This window comes from Pyxicephalus adspersus, chromosome 1 (genome assembly GCF_032062135.1).
Source record: "Pyxicephalus adspersus chromosome 1, UCB_Pads_2.0, whole genome shotgun sequence".
NCBI classification, from domain to species: domain Eukaryota; kingdom Metazoa; phylum Chordata; class Amphibia; order Anura; family Pyxicephalidae; genus Pyxicephalus; species Pyxicephalus adspersus.
Window position 1 is genome coordinate 18,998,853 of NC_092858.1, and position 21,270 is coordinate 19,020,122.

The following is a 21,270-nucleotide window of genomic DNA, read 5'->3' on the forward strand; positions in this document are numbered from 1 at the left end:
TACCTTTGCCAGTAGGAAGAACAATACCATTATTGTTTGCATGTGGGCTGCAATTTGGTGATCACTGTCCGGGAGCATGATCATGCATTTCTTCCTGCATTATATATCTATTGTCTATGCTTTATAAGCTTGTGGTATGTGTTCCTACAATGTCCTATTTTAGGTGTTCCTCCTTTTAATTTATTAGGTATATCCAGCCCACTGAATTAAAACAAAAAGAGGGTCTATTGTAGTAATTCTGACCCAAGCCTAACACTGTTCAAGCAGGTTCCCTCATTATAGTCTATCTTCTCCAATCTTGTGGAATTTTATTAAATCATGCCCATTGCATTAATAATTATATTTTAAGGACTCGTACATTCATGCTGACTCCAGGTACCCATGAATTGCTTCCTACACCGACTATGTGACCCCCAAAGCCCTAATTATACAATACTACTGATATCCATGTTTTTACCAATTGAAATATTGCCGTATACATTAGAAGTGTTTGCTATTACCAGTGGCCAGCGCTATCTTGAATGTTTGCTACTAGTTAACTCTCATGAAGGTGGAGATAGCTAGCATTCCTGGTGTTCTGAGTTGCCCATGCATACAAGCACAGAGAATCTGAATGCTTCAGACTGTAAATTCGGGCAGGAAATTGGATGGCTATGGAGGGGCTCCAGAGGATCATTTTACGAGAATGTAGCCACTCAAAAAATGAAAACTATGGAGTAGGATTTTTAGAAAGAAAAGAGAAAAAGAAATTAAAAGCTGCAAAAGGAAGACAGACCTCAAAAAGATGCTGCTATATTTAATGTTTTACATGAAGGGTTTAATAACACTTTATTGCTAATTAAAATAATTATTCATACAGTGGCTGCTACCTATTGGAATAATTAGAGCAATTCCCCTGTAAATAAACAACATAACTGCAAAATAAAACAAGATGATCTGCTGGTAATTTTAGATGTAGCAAGAAAATAGCATCATCAGAAGCTTCCTAAATTTCCAGTGGGGTTAATGTACCAAAGCTAATACGTGCAACTTCACACAGGCTAGTCCCTAGATACAAACAGTGGTCCCTAGATGCTCTAAAGTCCAAAAGAACCCTCTGTGAAAGTGATTCTAATTACTTCTTGGTCCAAGAAATAACAGGCAAATTCTGTTTTAGTGTTAGCTAATCCAGCTAATGTAATCTGGTTGCACTACCTGTGCAGCACATACCTAACAGTGGAGGATCGGTGCAACATGTTTGAGACCAGTGAGCCTGCCATAGTGGTTCATAGTAGAGTTCAACATGATCCATGGTCCAAACCTTACGGGTAAAAGGCTCTGATGGGTGCCAGAGTGATCTAAGGTATGGTGCCCTTTGCTAGTTATACAATTATACAAAATCACTAGCACATCAAGACTTGAACTTTTGGTCAAATATTATCACATAGCAGGCAGTAGCCACGTTTCGAGGCTCAATATAGTCCCTTCATCAGGCTATGAAGTACAAGTATGTAAATGTATAATAGCCCCTAGTGGGATCCTAAACACTGCAGCTGGCAAGGAAAAGGATCATGCCAGTACTTAAGATTGCATCTTTGGAGTGAGTAGGTGAGTGAGAAGTCAGTGCGGTAAATTGTGAATATGAGATCCCCACTGTAGCTGTCTGCTTTTGCATTCAAATTGTCTGTTTGTCACATTGTAAATGTCTGAATGACAGCACATAAACCAGATAGGAAATAAGTAAATTCGTTTGGTGGTAATGTAAATAATTTTAGCTTGAGGAATTGAGCTCTGTAAATAACAACCCTTTATTAGCAATGAAGATATTTTTAGCCAAGTTACCATGAAGTTTAGAGTGCCATCTGTTGGCCTGAAAACATAATAAAATGGCATTTATATATTAATCTGTATATAGATATTATACGTACTTGTCTGATTTTTTTTTTAGCCCAGAACATACCAAATACAAAATTTATCAAACAGTATGCTTTCCCTTTTTTCTTCTCTATAGAACTTGAAACTGTTGCTACTGATGGTGGATGTTTACCCCCCCCCCGCCCGACACTCCGGGTCTGTTGGTGTGTGCTTGCCCTCTACTACAATGAAGCCTAGGGGCAAACCTGTTATGATAAACTATAAACACTCTGCATCACACAGGGTAATCATTATCTATGTTGTCCGATTAATCCCAATTTTCATGAACTGGATACTTGAGTACTTGAGTACGAGACACCAGTCCCCCAAACTAAGGCCACACTCTTCACCTATAGCAAGCCCCCGCTCAGCCTCGGTAGACTGGTTGCATTTCTCAGTACATGGTTGCTCCCAGGACTTTGTGCAAGTAAAGGCATCTGGGGAAGGGCTGGAAGAAGACCAGAAGCCGGCAGATAAAGCAGCACAAGGTCCTTACAAAGATAAATCCAGAATACTTAGCCAAAGGTCATACACAGGTGATCAGTCTACCATACGAGATATCCAAGGGGAAACACAAAGCAGAGTCAGGGTCATAGGCAAAAGGTCGGTCCAGGCAGCATACAATACAAAGGTCAGGATCAGGCAAAATCAGCAACAGTAAATCAAACTGCATACACCAGCAGCAAGTCAGCCTAGCTTAATGCTACAACAGGCACAGATCACTGGGAGTAGAAAGGCTATAAAGCACCCACAGCCAATAAAAGGACAGGACTGAGATCAGGAACTACTGTGCTAATTAGTCTCAGCACAACTCCAAATCCCCTTCAGCTGCAAACAGTCTCAGAGCAGGGGATGCTGAGAGACCATTCATTGCCAATGGGAAACCGGGGATGCAGCAAATTGCAGAGCAGAGGACTGGCAGCTATTTGCCTGATCTTCCCTGCTGCTGGAACCAATGCCATCTAAGAGAATAAACATGGTGTGGTGTCCTGCAGTGGCCTACAGCACAGAATCACAGGCCAGATAATTGTCTCCTAACACCCTGATAACCGATACTCCCCTTAGGAAGCACAATATCACCTGCGAAACGCGTTTGGATCACACATATTGGTTAAAAAAACACTTTTGTCTTTGTTTATCTGTTACAGAAAACAAAATCTATGGAATTTTGCTGTATGATATTGAATAAACTTTTGCTTTATATACCTTGCCACAAAACCTCCCTTAATTTCTGGTATACTGCCTGTGAAGGTTGGCGGGCTTGTGGTCCTTCTTTCACCTACTTTTCCTTTAGGTTTTTTTCTTATTGCAAAAAATAAGCAATACTTTGAAACACATTACACGGCATTAACTAGCAGCCAGCTTTCCTTTAAACATTTCTGTGTAATTTCCTCAAAAGGTTATGTTATACTTTATTAAATAATTTGCTCTTTCATTTGACTCGGCTATTGGTTTTAGTCATTAATGCTGTAAAAGCTGTAATGCAGTGCATAAAAGAACAATCTGTGTGATATAACAAATGAAATGATACCGAATACTGCAAACCTTCCAAAGCAGGATGAAGTGCACCATTTCTGCCAAAATAATTACCAAATAAATTGCATCTCTTTGAAATTGGTTTAGCATAATAATTATCATAAATACAAGAACACATTCTTTTATTTCACTATTCAGCAGAGAGGTAATAAACATATTACTCTAAAAAAATATTCAACTCATTTAGGAAAATGTCCTGTTAAAGTGTATCTCCTGCCAATATTATCCGAGTTTCTGAAAGGATGAAATTCTATTAGGATTTGCTGCTCTTTATAGCTGAACTGAGAAGATTTCTTCTCTCTTCCTGTCACAGTGAAACTGTTGCCAATAGTACAGGAAGTGAGTAAAAGGTAAATTTACTAAAGGTTTAGGCTTCTTTATGCCAAAGTAAATTATCATTCTCCAAGGGACATATCACCTAGGTTAGTGTTTGAGATGAAGCTCTGATGACTTTTGCCATCCAATCATGTGCAATGAATCATTTTTTACATGTCCTTGCACTTTATTGGATATTCTTTGTAAAGTAAATTTTCACTAAGCTAAGTGAAATATCCCTTCCAGAATCATAATTCACTTTAAGTGAACAGCCCTAATACCTTTGGTAAATCAACCCCAAAATCTTCAACAGAGACACAGGGGTTGATTTATTAAATCATTATATTCTGTTCACATAGAAAACAGAACTTTCCCCTTGTAAAGTATAGTTCACTTAGCTTAATAAATAAGATAATACTCTACTGACTTTCAGTAACCTTCCAATGATATTTTTTTTCAATCTCCTTGATGTGATTGGATATGTTTTGCAAGTTGAATTCCCCCAAATTCACCAAGCTAAATGAATTATTTCTTGCAAGGTGATAATTTGCCTTTGTATCTGAACTTTAATTCCTTTAGTAAACCAACCCAAAATACAGCAATGAAAGCTGATTAATTTTCTATATTTTGCTAAAGTGTCCTTTAACAAAGTTTTTTTATTATTAACTTCATTCAGATCTAGGGTTTACTTTTTGTTTATTTTGCTATTCTTGCAGTATAGTTTCACTGTTTTTAAATCTAGTATGTGATCGTTCCTAAAGTGAAAATAGCAGGGAATTTATCACACTTGCTAAACCAGGAATAACATGAAAAAGACGTTCTGAACCCTCCAAAGACAATTCTGCAGAGGCACAAATATTGATCACTTGTATTATGCTGCTTCACTTTTTGAAGCGGAATAATATTTTAAAGTAGAATTCCAGAAAACAATACACAATACACTATTCTGGTTTGCCAATCTGTTTCAGATTCTTTTCCTGGATACAACACCAGACCGAGCTCTTTGCATACTGAATAAAAATTTTGCAAAACAATAGGAGCTGTTAGACCAATGGGGATCAACTTTTTTTTTAAGGCCCAGACCCAATATCAGCCAGACAATCCCTTTTATTCTATACCCAAAAGGAAATGGTGAATAGTGACTATTAGTACTAAAAAAGAAAGTCAGAATCCAAAATGTTAGTGTCATCAGAGCAGAAGGAGTGGGAAAATCACCAATTAGTGAGATGTTTCAATGACAACTGTCTACATCAGTGTTTCTCGAGTTTTTTAGCATGGGGGGGAATCCCTTGGAATTACTTTCCAGAGGTCAAAGTATATTAGTGTGGTAGTCAATGGGAAGAATGTCACTCTTACAGATAGCCAAAAAGGCCATTGGGGTCAGTTAAACTGGCCTGGGATGCACAAACTGGCTATTGCTCGAAAAGCCCTAGCAACCTCTGAAAGAACGCTAGGCCACAGAACCCTGGTTAAAAAACACTGCTCTGTTGCCTTAGAAGGATTTGCTCATTCTTATTCTTGCTCTTGTTCTGTCTGACCTGAACGCGCGCACATTAAAATACAAATGGCCCCCTCTTGTGCAATTCACTTTGGTTTTTCATTACAGTTTAATTTCCATAGTAAACTTAAACATGATTGCTGCTGGTACTTTTTACCTCTGAAAATAACTCAAACTGAAACTCCTTTTTTGTCATAAATATACAATTAATTATTTGTAAGCCCCTTACTACACTTCATTGTAATGATGGGCTACAAAGTAGGATACACAAGCTGTTTTCGGCTAAGAAAAATGGTATTTCGCATTCAACATTGGAGAAGCAAGCAGTAAATGTCTTTTGCACACCAATATTTATTACAGTTATTTGTTATTTATTTATATTACACAGGCAGTTTGGGTCTGAGACCTGATAGCGCTGTGTTCTATTTGCCCATTTGGTGTGATGAACTGAAAGGATATGGTGATACAGAACTGCTTGGGGCAGAATGTCTCGGTATCACTTCAGCAACCATGAACATACACTCAGGTGGTGTGTGAGACTACTCCCTTCTGTTGATTAATGTGATCGCAGACAACAAGTCACATCCACAAACTGTGAAAACGATGGCATCTACAGCCTTGCTTTGTGAATGTCAGCTGACAACTAAATGATTGGTAATCACATTCACAAGGCTGCAGCAAGTGTTGGTGTGTGTTCCTACCTGTGAATTGTGCTCGCTGGTCCTGAAACCTTTTCTCCGCACATTTTGGACTTACTTAAAACTATCGAAACATTATACGAAAATGAAGAACTAATTCTAATATTAAGGATTTTAGTATATTATTATTGGAAATACAGCTTTAATAAACATTTTTGCAATTATCATGGGATGTAAAAACACAAAAATTCTACAGATCATGCTTTCAAAAATGTATGGTTGGTGGGTCTTTTACTCACTTTAACATAGTAAATATTAAAAAAAAAGAAAAAAAAATAGAGTAAGAAAATTGCAACAATGGTCAAGGTACCTGAATAAAAAAATGGAAGCCTGGAAAATAAATTAAAAGGGGAATTAGGTTATTAAGAAAATGGTCTTACAAACGCACCTCTTGTTTTTATAACCATTGTAAAATGTTGGGTTTCTTTTCTTTCTTTGTCATGGTGTTTGGGACAGAATGTGAAAATGAACCTATTAAACAAGAACATAGATGGCAAAAAAAACCCAAGAGAGGTTTTACCCTCTCTTTACTCCACCTCAAATCTTGGCTCCACCTCAGACATCAACATTTAACCTTGCCAAGCCTGAATGTACAATTTTCTTCTATAAGCCTGGAGACCCTTACCTTCTCTGTGTTTTCCACACTGGAAGAATCTAGAATATTCCGTATGACAAAGGGTGTGGACAGTCTTAAGAGGACCTGTTCAAAAGTACAGATGATTTTCGGGGATACTATTTCAAAATTGTCATGAAACTTCATCATTTTGTGAACTTCACATTTTATCAACTTTCTAAGTCCTTCTCCGAGCTGCAGGATCAGCATATTGGGGTCGAACATCAGATGGAACGGAAAAGCTCGACAGAACGTATTGATACTTATCCTTAAATCAGATGGGACTCGAGACGATCTACTCTGAGGTAATTTAGTGATATTTGCGTTATCACATTCTTTAATTTTAAAGTAAAGTGTGTTACAATTACCCGGGCTAATAATTTCAGGGAACACATTTTCATTGACGTTGTCGATCTGTTCCACATCAACTTTGAGCTGGTAAATTTTCTTTGCCACTGCCTTTATCATACCAAGCATGGCGAACCCAACGATGGGATGGAGATGGAAGCAACTGAGCACAAGGGTCCCATCAGCAAGCTCTTTGCATAGGAAAGAAGGGGATTCCACAGACACCTGCCTTCCGATTGAAGTCCTAATATGTTCCAGCAAAGCATCAAACCCATTAAAGAAGTCATGCAAAGTCCCACCAACAGCTCGGAGGACTCTTTCATTCTCCTCAAAGCAAAGGCTGAAGAACTCCTCGCCAAATCTTTCTTGTAAGTCTTCGAACTTGAGACCTGAAATGCAAATATATACATTACACATTCATCCATCAAGGTAAGTCACTTTTACATGGTTAGTAAAATTTCAGTTCCACACACTGAGCATTAAAGTACATCTCAATAGCCATTTTCCTAGGAAATAAATTAGTATTTATATAGCCATTTCACTAGCTTTTCCTTAAAGCAGTGGTTCCAACCTTTTGGAGCTCGCCGAGCACTAAATGCACAGACTCCGGACTGCACATGCGCGGTGAGCCGTGTGTCCCTCAAAGGTGAAGAAGCTTTCCCCCAGAGTGACATCATGATGCCAGAACCCGCCCACTCTCCCATCTCAGGTCTAAGCCTTAGACAGATGGGTTGTGTCCAGAGAGAATCCACCCACTTCCCTGAGCCTGCGATGTCTCCAGGAGACGTGGTCCGCAAATTTGACCGGTGCACCCCGCCTGGCGGGGTCCTTCTCCTGACCTCGCTGGTGGGTGCACCGGCCAGAGCTGCGGCCCACCTATCAGATGGCTGCGGCCCACTAGTGCCCCCTGCCTTAAAGGAGCTCACAATCTAATGTCTCTAACATAGTCATCTGCCATTAACACAGTCTAAGGCCATTTTTTGAGGGGAAGCCAATTAACCTAACTGCATGTTTTTGAATTTTATAGGAGGAAACCCATGCAAACATAGGTGAAGCTTCTTGAAAAAAGTGCCCTGGCCCAGATTTAAACATGGGACCCTAGTGCTGCAAAGGTGAAAGAACTATCCACTAAGCCAGCCATGCTGCACTAAGATAGGGTTAATGTAAAACCAAGTTTCTTCCATTTTTTCCTATTCTACAAGCACATCTGAAGGTGAAAGAAAACCTGATGCCCTCACTGAAAAATTTCTGCTCTTTCTGATTTCTGTTCTTGAAACAAATTCAATTTTTGAATTTGAAAAGCAAAACAAAATTTGGGCTTGCTTAATGTGATCTAATGAAAAAATAGCAGCGCCATGGGTCAGTTGTGCTGTGGTTCTGATCTAATTGTATCACTTGAATAGTATTCATGTGCTTTTTCAGAGGTCCTCTCACAAAACACCTGTAGGTTAACCTGCTGGATTCTGCATTAATTACAAAATAAATTAATACACTAATACAAAGAACAAATTCAGAAACTGTAAACAGGTCAACTTTTACTATGAAAGTGGGAAATGTTTTCAAATGTGAGAACTTTTATGCCTTTAGTTTAATTTAAATTAAGGACGAGCAAGTTCGAGAGTCTTTATTTCAACTAAGCCTTTTGCAGAAAATGTTAAACTTTTTTTATAAAATGTCACCATTTTAGTGGAATAAATTGACATTATTAGAACATAAATGGTTTTATTGGTGTAAGCTTTAATGGCTTCTGAGGTTTGAAGGTGAGCATTTTAAATGTATTTTGGGTTGATTCTTTTTTGTTCTATAATGCAGTGCTTTGTCAGCAGACAGCAGCCATATATATGGACCTCATATAATAGTTTAAGGTCCGCAATAAATCCAACCCAATCCTAATGCTTATCAATAAACTTCAGAAATTTACCTAGACAAACTTTTAAGCTTCTCTTAGCAAAAGCCAAACTCAAACAGTATACAGCAGAATCACTGCTTGTGGTTATTCCAAATCTCATTGAGCTTTACTGATCTGTATTTTAAGAACTTTTAGGGTGGTTTTTCAACTTTAACCTCCCTAGCGGTTCATTTCTTTCCGGTTTTATATGTCTAAAAGCGGTACATTGTTTTTCATGAAAATTTATAGTATAGTAAAATAGTATGAGTATAATAAAGTTTGAAACACAAAATCATGTAAAATTATAAATTGAATAAATTAAAAAATCTATATATTTATATTTTTTTTTTGTTAAAAAAAATACATACCGGTATTATAATATCACTAATATATATACTGTAAAATAAATATTCTTGAAAACAATGTACTGCTTTTACACATATAAATCCAATGTATTGCATTCAATACAGTTATTTTGTATTGAATGCAATACAAATGGATTTTGAATTTCCTGCCCCGCCACGCCGGCATCGTACACGCACACCGAGGTCACCAGGAACTCCCCGGTGACTCATCAGATGCAGAAGCCGGCCAGAAGAAGAGAGAAGAAGACAGAGATCGCAGCGATGGACGACGCGGGACGCCGGCGGATCAGGTAAGGCTCTATTTATTATTACCTCCCATAGGATTACCTACCTCAAGTGTGACTCCGGGTTACCGCTTTTAGCAAATTTTTTCCACCCTGAGTGTTACCTCTAGGGAGGTTAAAGTTTCCTTGATAACATATAACTGTACTTAAAAAGTCACAATAATTTAAATCAATAAAGATTTCTTTTTGGTTAGTAGTCTCTTATTTTTGAGTTGTGCTATCTGAATTAATAAATAAAGGCTATGGGGTTTTAGATGTTTGTTAAAATATTTGATGCAATACTTCATCGTTTTGCTAAATATAAATAAAGAAGTCTTTGAACAAAGTTTATAAAATTATTTTTGCTACCTAAAGACTATAGTGAAATGCAAGACAGGTAATTTATTCTCCATCTGTATGTTGTCCCAACTAATGTGCTAATATGTGCTAATATAATTAGAGACGAGCGAATTTCTCAGAAATTCGATTCGTCCAGTTTGTCGAATTTATTCATTTATTCTAAATAAATATAATAGTGCCTTTTAAAATGAATAACAATATAACATGGTTAGTATGCTGCCACGCAAACAAAACCCATAAATCCTAGAAGCTACTAGCCGTTGTCTGTACTTGCTGTCGTTGCCCTGCTGAAAATCATGGTACTTTCAAATAATATGCCTTGGTGCCTAGGCATTTAGTCACCAAGCTTAAGCTCCATTTGATCAATGTTGAAAGGCACAAATGGCAAAACGCAAAAATGTAGCAATAATGGTGGTCAACAGATGGGGCAGGGCCAAATGTATCAGCAAGCCAGATCACCTTCTGTACATGTGTGGCATGGTTGTTTAACTCTAGGTATGCTGCACGATTTTCCTTCCCAACCTAAACAAATTACTTTAAAACCAAATGAAAAATCTAAAATGATTTTGAATACACAATTTCAGAAGAAGGAAAAAATTCTGTCCACTGTGATATTGGAACCTTTGAATTAAATGCCAAACTCTGCTAAAAACAATAACTACACAAAATAAATCCCACTCGATTTATTTCATTTTGGTCCAACGGTTTAAATATTTAATTCCTCGGGGAAAGAATCAAAGTTTTCCTATCGCCTTGCACAAAATGCATATTCAGTAGGCCATATGATATAATCAAAAGGTCTCCCTGGAACTGGTGCCTTTGAAGTGGCTTAAACTGCGTGTTTAGAATGACTTCCAGACATTTGAATAGGGAACCTGTTTCAAACAGAATACCACCTGCCTGCAAATTGGACAAAAAGCAATTCAATCAAGGGGCAGATCAGATGGGGTCCTTAATAATCTGTGATCTTTTATATAGATATGCAACTCTATTTAAAATGTAGAATAAAAAAGAAAACATGGCTGCATTGGCGTCTTGTGTGATGGTAAGTTTCTGCAAAACTAGTATTATTTAAAGAGAAAATGAACCCTGGAAGGTGGGCTAATATGGTCGGTTGTGTTCAAAAGGCTCAAAACAATCTTTTCCCATTACTGACTTACAGTACCTTGTTTTTCATGGTGCAGATGGCCATCTTAGCAGGAACAGTTTTGGACATTATGCAGCCTTAGGACGTAGGGCCTCACATGCACAGCTTCCTTATTTGTTGCATACTTGCCGATTATGGCAGAAGCTCACCAACCACCAAGTTTTGTTCCGTTTTAAAGATATATATATATATATGTACACACCATGTTAAATATGTACACACCATGTTAAAATGCCTTTTGCTGATGCAAAATGTTGTTTTTGCACCAAATGTAACTTTTGGAACTGTGGCCAAAAAGTTTAACATTGGTCTCATCAGAACACAATTTCCACATGCTTTTGGGAGACTTGATGTCTTTTATGCAAATGTTAGCCAGGCCTGGATGTTTTTCTTGGTAAAAAAAGGTTTTTGTCTTGTAACCCTTCCACATGACCAAATAAACACACTCCCTACAGTGAAGCATGGTGGTGGATGTAATATGCTTTGGGGTTCTTTTTTCCTTAGCTGGAACTGGGGCTTGAGTCAAGGTAGAAAGTATAAGTAAATTAGAAACAGTTCTAAAATACCAGTCACTTTTGTTTTAAAACCTTCAGGCATCTGCTAGAAAGCTGAAGATGAAGAGGAATTTCACCTTTCAACATGGCAATGACCCACATCAACAAAAGAATGGCTCCACCAGAAGAAAATTAAAGTTTTGGAATTGCTCAGCCAGAGCCCCGACCTAAATCCAAAGGGAAATCTGTGGGGTGACCTGAAGAGAGCTGTTAGATGCCCTCACAGACTGACAGATTTGGAGCACTTTTGCAAGGAAAAGTAGGAAAATATTGCCAACTCAAGATGTGCCATGTTGATAGACTCTGACCCAAAGAAAATGGATGTTGTAAGTAAATGAAAAGGTGAATCAACAAAGTATTGGTTTTAGGTTGTGCACACTTATGCAAGCAGCTTATCGGACATTTTAGATTTTTTTCTCCAGGTTTTCTTGTTTTTCAAAAGAACTGTACAGATTATAGGTCGCATTAAAGATGGGAGAAATTTTGAAATTATTTGTTGTGGTCTCAGTTTTTTCTTACATCACAAAATCCTGGCCTTTTAACAAGGGAATGTACATTTTTTTTATATCCACTGTATATATGCAACATAACTAGAAGTCTGTTTTCACTGCTGTCCATATCAGAATGAAATCTCATTGCTTGCCCTAGGACACCATTTTTGTTTCTCTTTGAATAGAATAAGCACTTTAATGTTCCTTTTGAACAATGGAATTTTTTCTACAAAGCTGAAGGTCACAGAGAAAGATAGTTTATGTTTTATGCACAGGGCTTTCATTTCACTTCATCTGCACACAAAAACACCAGCGATTAAAACATAAGCAATTTACACAGCATTGTAATTTTATAGCTCGCAATAGGAAATGCATCATTTAACACGAGCACAACATTTCTTACTGGTCTCCACACATATCACCTTTTTTCAAGGTGAGATTGTCCTTCCTCTAAATGTTAATAGATGTGTGTATTAATGAAGCAACGTGCTCTTCTTTGAACAACAAAGTGATCCAATGCACGATTTCCAGCATGTAATCAGGAACATCTTCCCCAAAGGAGTAACACTTATTTTAATTATATTAAATTATATTAAAACCCTAACTGGATGATTTTCTGTTTGCTTAAAGGAAATTTAGCACATATTAGTAAACAAAGAAGTTTTTATCCTCCACTTTTTTTAGAGCTAATATAATACCAGATTTATAGAATGGCTCAGTCATTTAAGGTCTTTTCACATCCGCGGTTTGCACCACAGATAAACACCTTTGCATGTGGCTGAACCGCAGTTCCGCAATCTGCCTACAAAAAATGGTTCCCAACTGCTTCCATCCATTTAAATGGGAGAGGATGGGACTACAATGGAGCCCATGGCAGAATGTTGCCGCTCACGAAATGGCCTTTCCATTGTGGCTCTATACCCTACTTTACCAAAATGGCATGACTTTATAGTGGACATTAGCAAATCTGAAACAAAAAACTACTGATCTCCACTGAGGCTTATGGCTTTGATCAGAAGCAAAGTAATGTCATTTATCTGGTGAGCTGTAAAATGGGGATCATGCTGATCAGTTTATAGATTCAGTGGTAGTAGTAAAATTGCCGGTATAAACTAATGATCACAAGTTCATTCATGCATAGCATGAAAATGTACAGCAGTGCACAAAAATGGGCCTCTGATTTTTTTTTTTTAGCACAGTAGGATTTATTGGCAGCCCATTAATTTTCAATGCACTGCTTTAATGTAATGAGCATAAATGTGCAACATACTGTAACTAACATGAATCATCACAATGCATAGCTCTAAATGGGTCCTTAATAAAATATGCTATTTTGAAAAGCATTTTAAATTATATAACATGTTAAGGCTTATATGATATATTAGTGATTAGGTTTAGCTCTGCTTTAAACCTCACCTATAAACTGATATATATTATACAAAAACAATGTGCAAAAAACCTTAAAATAAAATAAAACACATGATGATAAAAATTTGAGTTTAATAGAAGAAGAAAAAAGGGAAATTAAGTTTTAAATAAGGCACTTTAAGTTATATTGTATATCAATAGTATATGTTGCACATAAAAATGATAACAATGACAATGAATTAGTAATAGGTTAAAATGTATTAATACAGCATCAGGTATAGGACCGCTTTTTGTACATAAGTTTCCCTATAATAAGGAAAAAAGAATCCTATTCCCATGTGTTTCGCCATCCGGCTCCCTTAGTTTATTGAGAGTGTTAATAAACTATATAAAAATACAAAGCAAAAATATACTCTGTATTTAATGTGATTTATAAAGGTTATGAACAAGTAATGAATGATTAAGTATATGTGTTGGTAAATAATTGTATCAGCAAGGAAATAACTGACATTTTACATTAGCTTAAAAACCATTACAAGACACATAGTGTGCTTTGTTCATCTGTTTGACCAGCTACAATATATAAATAAGAGATAACAGGGCCTTATGCAATCAGATTTTTTTAGCTAGCATGTAAAAGCTGTAAAGAGAATCAGGCTAAACAAATATTTGCAAAGCAGGTATAAAGCATTAACATTAGCTAAACTGTGTTTTCACCATTATGGCACTCTGGGACCAGTGCTTAGAAAAGGGGGGCAGGGAAGAGTTGCAAACATTCTATAAAAAAAACTCAAAGTGAAAAGGGTGCAGAGGCTGGTGTAGTGCATATTGTAAAATCCTATAGAAAAAGTATATTTAAACTTTCTCAGCAATGTGTATTGTACTACCAGTCTTTTTCCAATTTAATTCTCCATCTTCTGCTAGGAACATATTCAAAAAACCTAGCACTCTAGTATTGGGGTAACAATGTTGCCCTTCATGACCTGTATGTTGTCACCTAAAGGTGTGTCCTGCCAGCTATGGACTACTAGTGATTGTGCCAATGCACGTTGTGCTGATAAGTCCAGCAACTTCTCCATCAACATAATAGCTTAATAGTTCTCAGTCTCCATCAAATCCAACAAATCTTTCTGCATTTGTTATTGCATATTTGCAGTCTCTGTTTCTGCAGTAATGAATTAATATATTATTATTTGTTTGACCATTTGCTGATGTCAGGGGCAGAAATCTTGAAAATCACTTTAAGCCGTAATGACAAATGTTAAAATATAATAAAAATATTAGTGAAAACTAGGGATGAGCGAGAATGCCTCTGATGAAAATTTCCCAGAACATTTTCCCATGGCGAACCGATTTCGTGAATTCCATTGAAGTGCAGGTTCCCACGCTCCCTGGGCTGTACTTTTCATTGATAAGTACAGCCCAGGGACCGTTGGAACCTGCGGTCACAGCTGACTGGAGGCACGCAAGTGCCTCCAATCAGCTGTGACTGATGGCTAACTCCAAATGAATTCTCAATAGAGTTTCTCCATTGAGAGTTCATCTGAGTTCAGTTCCCATGCTCTCTGGGCTGTACTTATCATTGATAAGTACAGCCCAATGACCGTGCGAACCTGCAGTCACAGCTGATTGGAGCCACGCGGGTGCCTCCAATCAGCTGTAACTGCAGGCGAACTCCACATGAACTCTTAATGGAGATTCTCCTTTGAGAGATCATCTGAGTTCAGTGAGAACATGACCTGGTGGCGAAGAATCACAAGGCCATTCTCACTTACACGTTCTGTAAGCAAGAAAGGCCTGATTCACCACGAGATAAAAATTAAACATTTTGCTCGCTCAACCCTAGTGAAAACTGTGCTGGGGTTTACCAGTGTTTGGTAGGACTGACTTTGCCTACAGTCATAGTTACATTTCGGCATTTGACTGATTATCCCTGGCCATTTGCTATTCCAATATACCAACAAAAAAACTGCTCTGGTTCTCCGGAGGAGAGGAATCAAAAGACACCAACAAAGCCATTGCTACTTCTCCACAGTGTTTTAAGGGGGGGCGGGGAGGGCTTTAATAATAAACCAGCATATAACGCAGAATATACAGTACCTGCAGCGGAGTCACACATTTAACATTAAAAGGAATGTTGTATAAAGCATAGAATTTGTACACTCTCTTGTGTTCCTAGGTCATCACAACCAAACAACGCCCTGTTCCAGAAAGCCCAAATGAACTTTTAATTTGAAACATTACAAGACCATTAAAAGGTGTTTAAAAAGTCCTAAACCTTTTTAACAGCCTTAGCCTGAGAGTGAAATGCCTGTTCCTTGCCTACATAAAGTAGAGAATGACCCTGTGTGGTACAAGCAGTCTATCATCAAAGTTCCAGCTCTGCTAAGTCATGCAAGGCCCTTCTACAGATAAATCACTGCTTTCAGAGAGCAAGGTCCTACTATACAGCAGGGAAGGGAAAAGCCTTTTGACTTTAGTTTTTAAAGCACCTGGATTTTTTTTGAACTGAAATAAACTAAAAGTTTGATTGGGGTTTAAAGTCAGGTATTTTCTATGTAACCGGATGATGACTACCTACCCAGAACATTGGCCGTGCGTTGCAGAATTCCTGAGACATCTTCCGATTCTTCATTTCCAGAGAGACCCGCATATGGACATTTCAGCGAAGCGTTGTGCAGATTCTTCTCAGCATCCCGACAGCTGTAAAAGAAACAGTAACTTGTATGAGAATGAGATACAAACCTATCGTCTCCTAGTCCCTAACCTTCTGGATGCCTTTCCTCTCATTAAATTGTTAGCAAATCCCTAATTAGCACATAGCGCTCAGGCAAATCATTTCACACATGGAGCTGCAGTATATTACCAGGAGAATTATCAGCTTGCATCACTAGTGCTAATTTACTGCATCATTAAGAGGCTGAAAATTGAAAAGTGAAGAAACATGTTTGAGTAACAGCTTCACCCCGGGAAGTGGAACATGAATGGCTTTATATATACATTTCGGTACATGCAATAACTTTTTACTAGTAGCAGGCACTTTTCATGTGATGTAGAGAAAAGCCCTATTTAGATATGAAAAAAAAATCTATAAAAGGATGTGATGAATGTACTGATTTGTTTTTAAGCTGCAGAAAAATGCAAAAGAACCAAATAAAATCAGCTTTAGTCATGACAAACTTTTTGTTTTTAGTTTTTGAAAATGCATGTTGATAACTCATACAAGTTTTACTACCAATGTCTAAGATGAATAGTATCCATCTCTAAAAATCTACTGACATCTCTAAAATGTTGTATTTCCCCTTTCTCAGTGATAACAAAACAAATAATATCCTCGGTAGAGATTCTCTCCAATTTTAATATATACTTTATTTCAGGACAAATATACAAAGAGGATGTCAAAGAAAGTATAACAGAATTATAATCAATCTCAAAAGTCGGATGCTGGTTAAAAAAACAATAAAAGTATACTTTATAGGAAACGTAAGAAACAATTTGTTTCAATCATTTTTATTGTTTTTATCACATAAGAAAAACAAGGCATGTAGAAGAGACAATAAGGAAAGAAAGGGAAGGGGGTAAATTACAACACAAATATAACACATACAAATATAATGACAATGTACATTAAGAATGGAAAAACATCATGGACCTACAGGGCCTTTTGAATGCCACCAAACCAATTTTATATATAAACTACAATGTCATTTAGGGTAAGATAGTAAGAAGGGGGTAATACAACTCACACATAATGATATGGAAAAGGTAAGATTGGGGAAGGGGGTTGGGAGTTTTAAAAAATATAATTATGGGGAAAGGGATATAAGACTGACACTGAATAGGGAAGTTAAGACATCAAGTATATGCAATCTATAGTCTGAAGAAAATCCAAGTTTTCTCAAATCAGGCAGAGGAGTTCCATAAAGAGGGAGTAGGGTCCTCCATAGTCAGAATCTTGTTGATTCTCCGGAATCACGGCGCTGTAGGTGAATAAGGTTTTTTATATAGAGGGGGAAAAAAAGCATTTGCTGCGGTCATCAGATGAATCAGAAGAGATTGCTTTAAATTTTGATAAGACAAGGGAACAATATGAAAAAGAAACTGTTCTGTTGGCCTTTCAACAATGTAGATTTGTAAAGGTTGTATATGACTTGGCAGACATGTGTCCAGTCAGTCTCTAACTTGGGGCAAGACCAAAAAATAAGCAGCACGGTGCCTGTGCCGTTCTGAAATCTTCAGCACACATTTAGAACAGAGGGGTAGAATTTATGGATTATTTCTGGAGTCCTTTACCAAAAAGTCAAAAAATCGTAATTTGTTTCTTGATAACACTTTGTGAGGAAGACCTTGCTGCAAAGGAAGTTCTCCCTCCACCATTTTTACATGATTGACGATCTACATATTGGAAAGGAACAAATGGTTATTTAGAGATCCAATTTCTAATCTGCTGACAATCAAAGCCCCAAAAAGAAAGGATAAACCTCTTTTGTTATGGCATTCTCACCAATTTGAATGTTATGTCACACAAGGATAATAGGATTTTGCGTATTTTAAAGCTTGTTTATAGCATGTAGACTCCCTGGAAAACAAAATTCAGCCTAAGAGGATTTTGATTTTTAATGATATATTCCGACCTTCATGATAAAAGAAATAGGTGTCAAGTTTAACAACATTCAGATTATGTTAGTTATCCTAATTGGGCCCTCTTTCCCTCTATAACTTGTTATTTCCTTGCTTGCATGGGCAGATTGAGTTTATCACATCATAGAAAAAATGAAATATCACCAAATGTACCCATGTCATCCAACTTCTAATCATGCTGCAAAGTGACATGTGGATGTCTCCAGTAGAAGTTTCTCATTGAACAGGCCTATTAAATGTAAAATGTCATTTTCTAAAACTATTCCCAAAGTCCTGACTGCACGTTACAGGGATGAAGAAGGATCAGAACATGATGATCACATTTCAAGTTGTCTATACAAAAGCTAAGGAATTTAATGACACTGATCCGTCATAGTTCAAGTTCCCTGTGGTAAAGTTCTCCATGTGACAGTCTATGCTGGTCTCAAAAATAAATGCCATGTGATGTCCATGTTTCAGAAAAGTAAGACAGAAACTTCCAATATATTCACTGACTGATCCTAATCATTTTTTATGTCTCACATGCTCCCCCTTCCAGACACAGCTCAAAGAGCGAGGGTTTTGGTAGACATTGCTTTCAATCCAGAAAGCAGAGGACTAGAGTAGGTATGGCGAGTGGACGATTGATAAGCTAGAGCAACGAAAATACCATGCCACCTGCAACATCTCATCCCACAGCCAACATGAGGGTGATGATACAGGACTAAAGTCTGGATCGGTGCAGCAGCATTGCCACCTTGTAACAGAAAACTGCATGAGGTGGACTCTGGTCCTTTTGACAAAAAAGCAACGTTTTGGACAGATTGCTTTCGATGCCCCCTTCCATTGCCCACCATTGGGGCAAATATGATTAGGGGCAATGCTGATGGAGTCAATATTGGCCCCTTGGTATGATGGGGTGCATGCTGGCAAACAGTAGTGTAGGAGGACAACACTACCGGAAAGTGCTAAAGCTTTTTGCCATGACCCTTATGGTTCCAGAACTCATGCAGCTAAGAAAAACGTAGCTCAGTCTCCAGCACTTTATCGGGTGCTTTTTTTTGTTAAACTGACAGCATGACTTTAAGAGCAATTTGTAGGAAAAATGCGGTGTTAAATTCGTTGTTAATTTCTATATTCAGAATTATTTTGCTGTGCCAGGCTTTTGTTATATTTAACAACTGGGGTGGACTGCAAACTTCTAGATAAAAAATAAGGTTCTGAACATGGAGGATGGACTACCTGCATGCCCAAAATATAGCCCTTCCATGGGCACATTTGTTTTGTTTGAAACCAAAATTCTGTAAAAACCAAATTCCTCTTTCAGTCAAGATTTTAGAAATGTTGTCTTTGTGTTCTTGCTAATGCATTTCCATGACCCGGACGTCTCCATTAATCCAGCTCTGTATACACTCGAAAAAGTTGGACAACACTTGAGTAATGAACGGCAATTTAAGTAAGTGAATGCATAATTCAAACCTGAAGTGCTTTAGGAGGTCGGACAAATATTGTATCAATTCCTTTTTCTACTCGGAGCGAATGCACAAGAAAATTAATGTTTTTACCCTTCTCTGATCTTTTATTTTCCAATTCATCTCACTAAATTAATCTTTGCCTGCAAAAGGTTTGTCAATTTATTTCCAGTGGGGTTTTAACTCAGCCTGCTCCTTTCCACATAAAAAGATTACGGCTTTATGCAGTAAGTAGACTGCACAGACTTAACTTAATTTGGTAGGTCACTGAGTGGACAAATCAATATGATTTTCCAATTCATGAGGAGTTAATGAAATTTACAATAACATATTATATTTGCGTTTAACCCTTTGATTACAGGGACAACATGTTTACATATATTAGTAGTAATTAAAATGGGTATGTTTAATAGTTATGTGGAAACGTATGTACACCCATTGAAATTGATTACTTTTCAACAAATCTAAAGCATAGCACCAGTCTTCCCTTCAATTCTTCACATTTGTACAGGCTGCTCTCTTGTACAGAAACTGCTTAATTTAATTTTGGATATGGACAGCTTCTTGTAGTGTGCATGAGAAGCTGCAGCAAATTAGATGGTCATATTTCCTAGGTAGAAGGAATCCTGGTCCTTGTTCAAAGGTAAATCGTAGTCTAGCTTTTTAAATTTTAGTCTTCTTGCTTGGACAGTAAATACTTTTTCCTGCTAAACTTCCAATATAGTTTTATTTGGTTCAACCTCTTTGCCTACCCTTTGAAACCAAGATGAGCTGTTCAACTGGACTTTAACTCCCTCAATGTTTATGTAACATGTATTATTATACAGGACCATGGAAAAATGGTGCTCAATAAATTATTATTAACAATGATAATAATAATAGCTGTTGTAATACTGCTAAACAGACCATGCAGTATAGTGTTGGGGCTCTTGTAGACTTCTTTTAGCACACAGTCAGCCTTGGGGCCAAAGTAACTATGCATGCCAATCCTGGACTACCAGTCATTTGAAATCTATGCCACTAATTGGTTATTTCCTTACCGTGAACAGATTGAATAGAAATATGTTGACTATCTTTTTTTTTTAAATCATTTGCCAAACCTTTAGGCAACCTCAATCTACTTTCTGTGACCTATGAAAAGCTCTTTAGATTTTTTCATTACGATTGCACGCACAAGAGCAAAGAGAACACCAGATCTTCAATGACTGAAGTTTAAATAAGTATATTTCATCTGCATACTCCCCAATGGGCTTCTTAAAGTTGGAAGTGATAATAAATGTAAAGGGGTACTTATTTTTTTCCATATAATAAATCTGCAGTATTGGCTAATTTAGATTATGAGAATAATTACACTACGTCGAATTATTGGAACATTAGTTGAGGTATATCATCTTTGCCTGTATACACTGTTTAACAGAAAATCTAATGTTTGCTTGATCAAATATACTAAAAAAGCAATTTACTTTTCCTCACAGAATAAATACAATTGTAAATACTAATTCATTCATTTACAACAGTGATCAGAAACAATGGCTTGCCTTTGTCTGTTCATTTTCATGTGGTTGTCACCAGTCCCACTGGCAGTTTTTTTTTAACCTTTTTAATATGGTAAAACTCTTTGAAATAACTTTTAGGAACCCCTACTATAATTACTATATCCACAGCTCACAATACATTAAAGTGGTGATCAGTGAGATGAATGCCTTTTACATCACCCTTACCGATACCTTACCAAAAAAATCATTGGTGTCAGTTAAACCCTGGTTGAGAAACACTGGTCTATGACATCACTTACAGAAGTTTGAGCCTACTGCAGATACCGTATTTTTCGCCGTATAAGA

At 37.2% G+C, this 21,270-nt stretch overlaps 1 protein-coding gene across 1 annotated transcript in view; it reads right to left on the reverse strand.

The window, feature by feature from the left end:
• Positions 1-21,270, reverse strand: part of GUCY1A2 (guanylate cyclase 1 soluble subunit alpha 2) — a 126,965-nt gene that overhangs the window by 59,473 nt on the left and 46,222 nt on the right. The window contains exons 3-4 of the mRNA XM_072403147.1: positions 15,919-16,040; positions 6,566-7,290 (exon numbers count right to left, since the gene is read on the reverse strand). Of these exons, the coding sequence (XP_072259248.1) occupies positions 6,566-7,290; positions 15,919-16,040 (847 nt within the window). The remainder of the gene's footprint in view (positions 1-6,565; positions 7,291-15,918; positions 16,041-21,270) is intronic.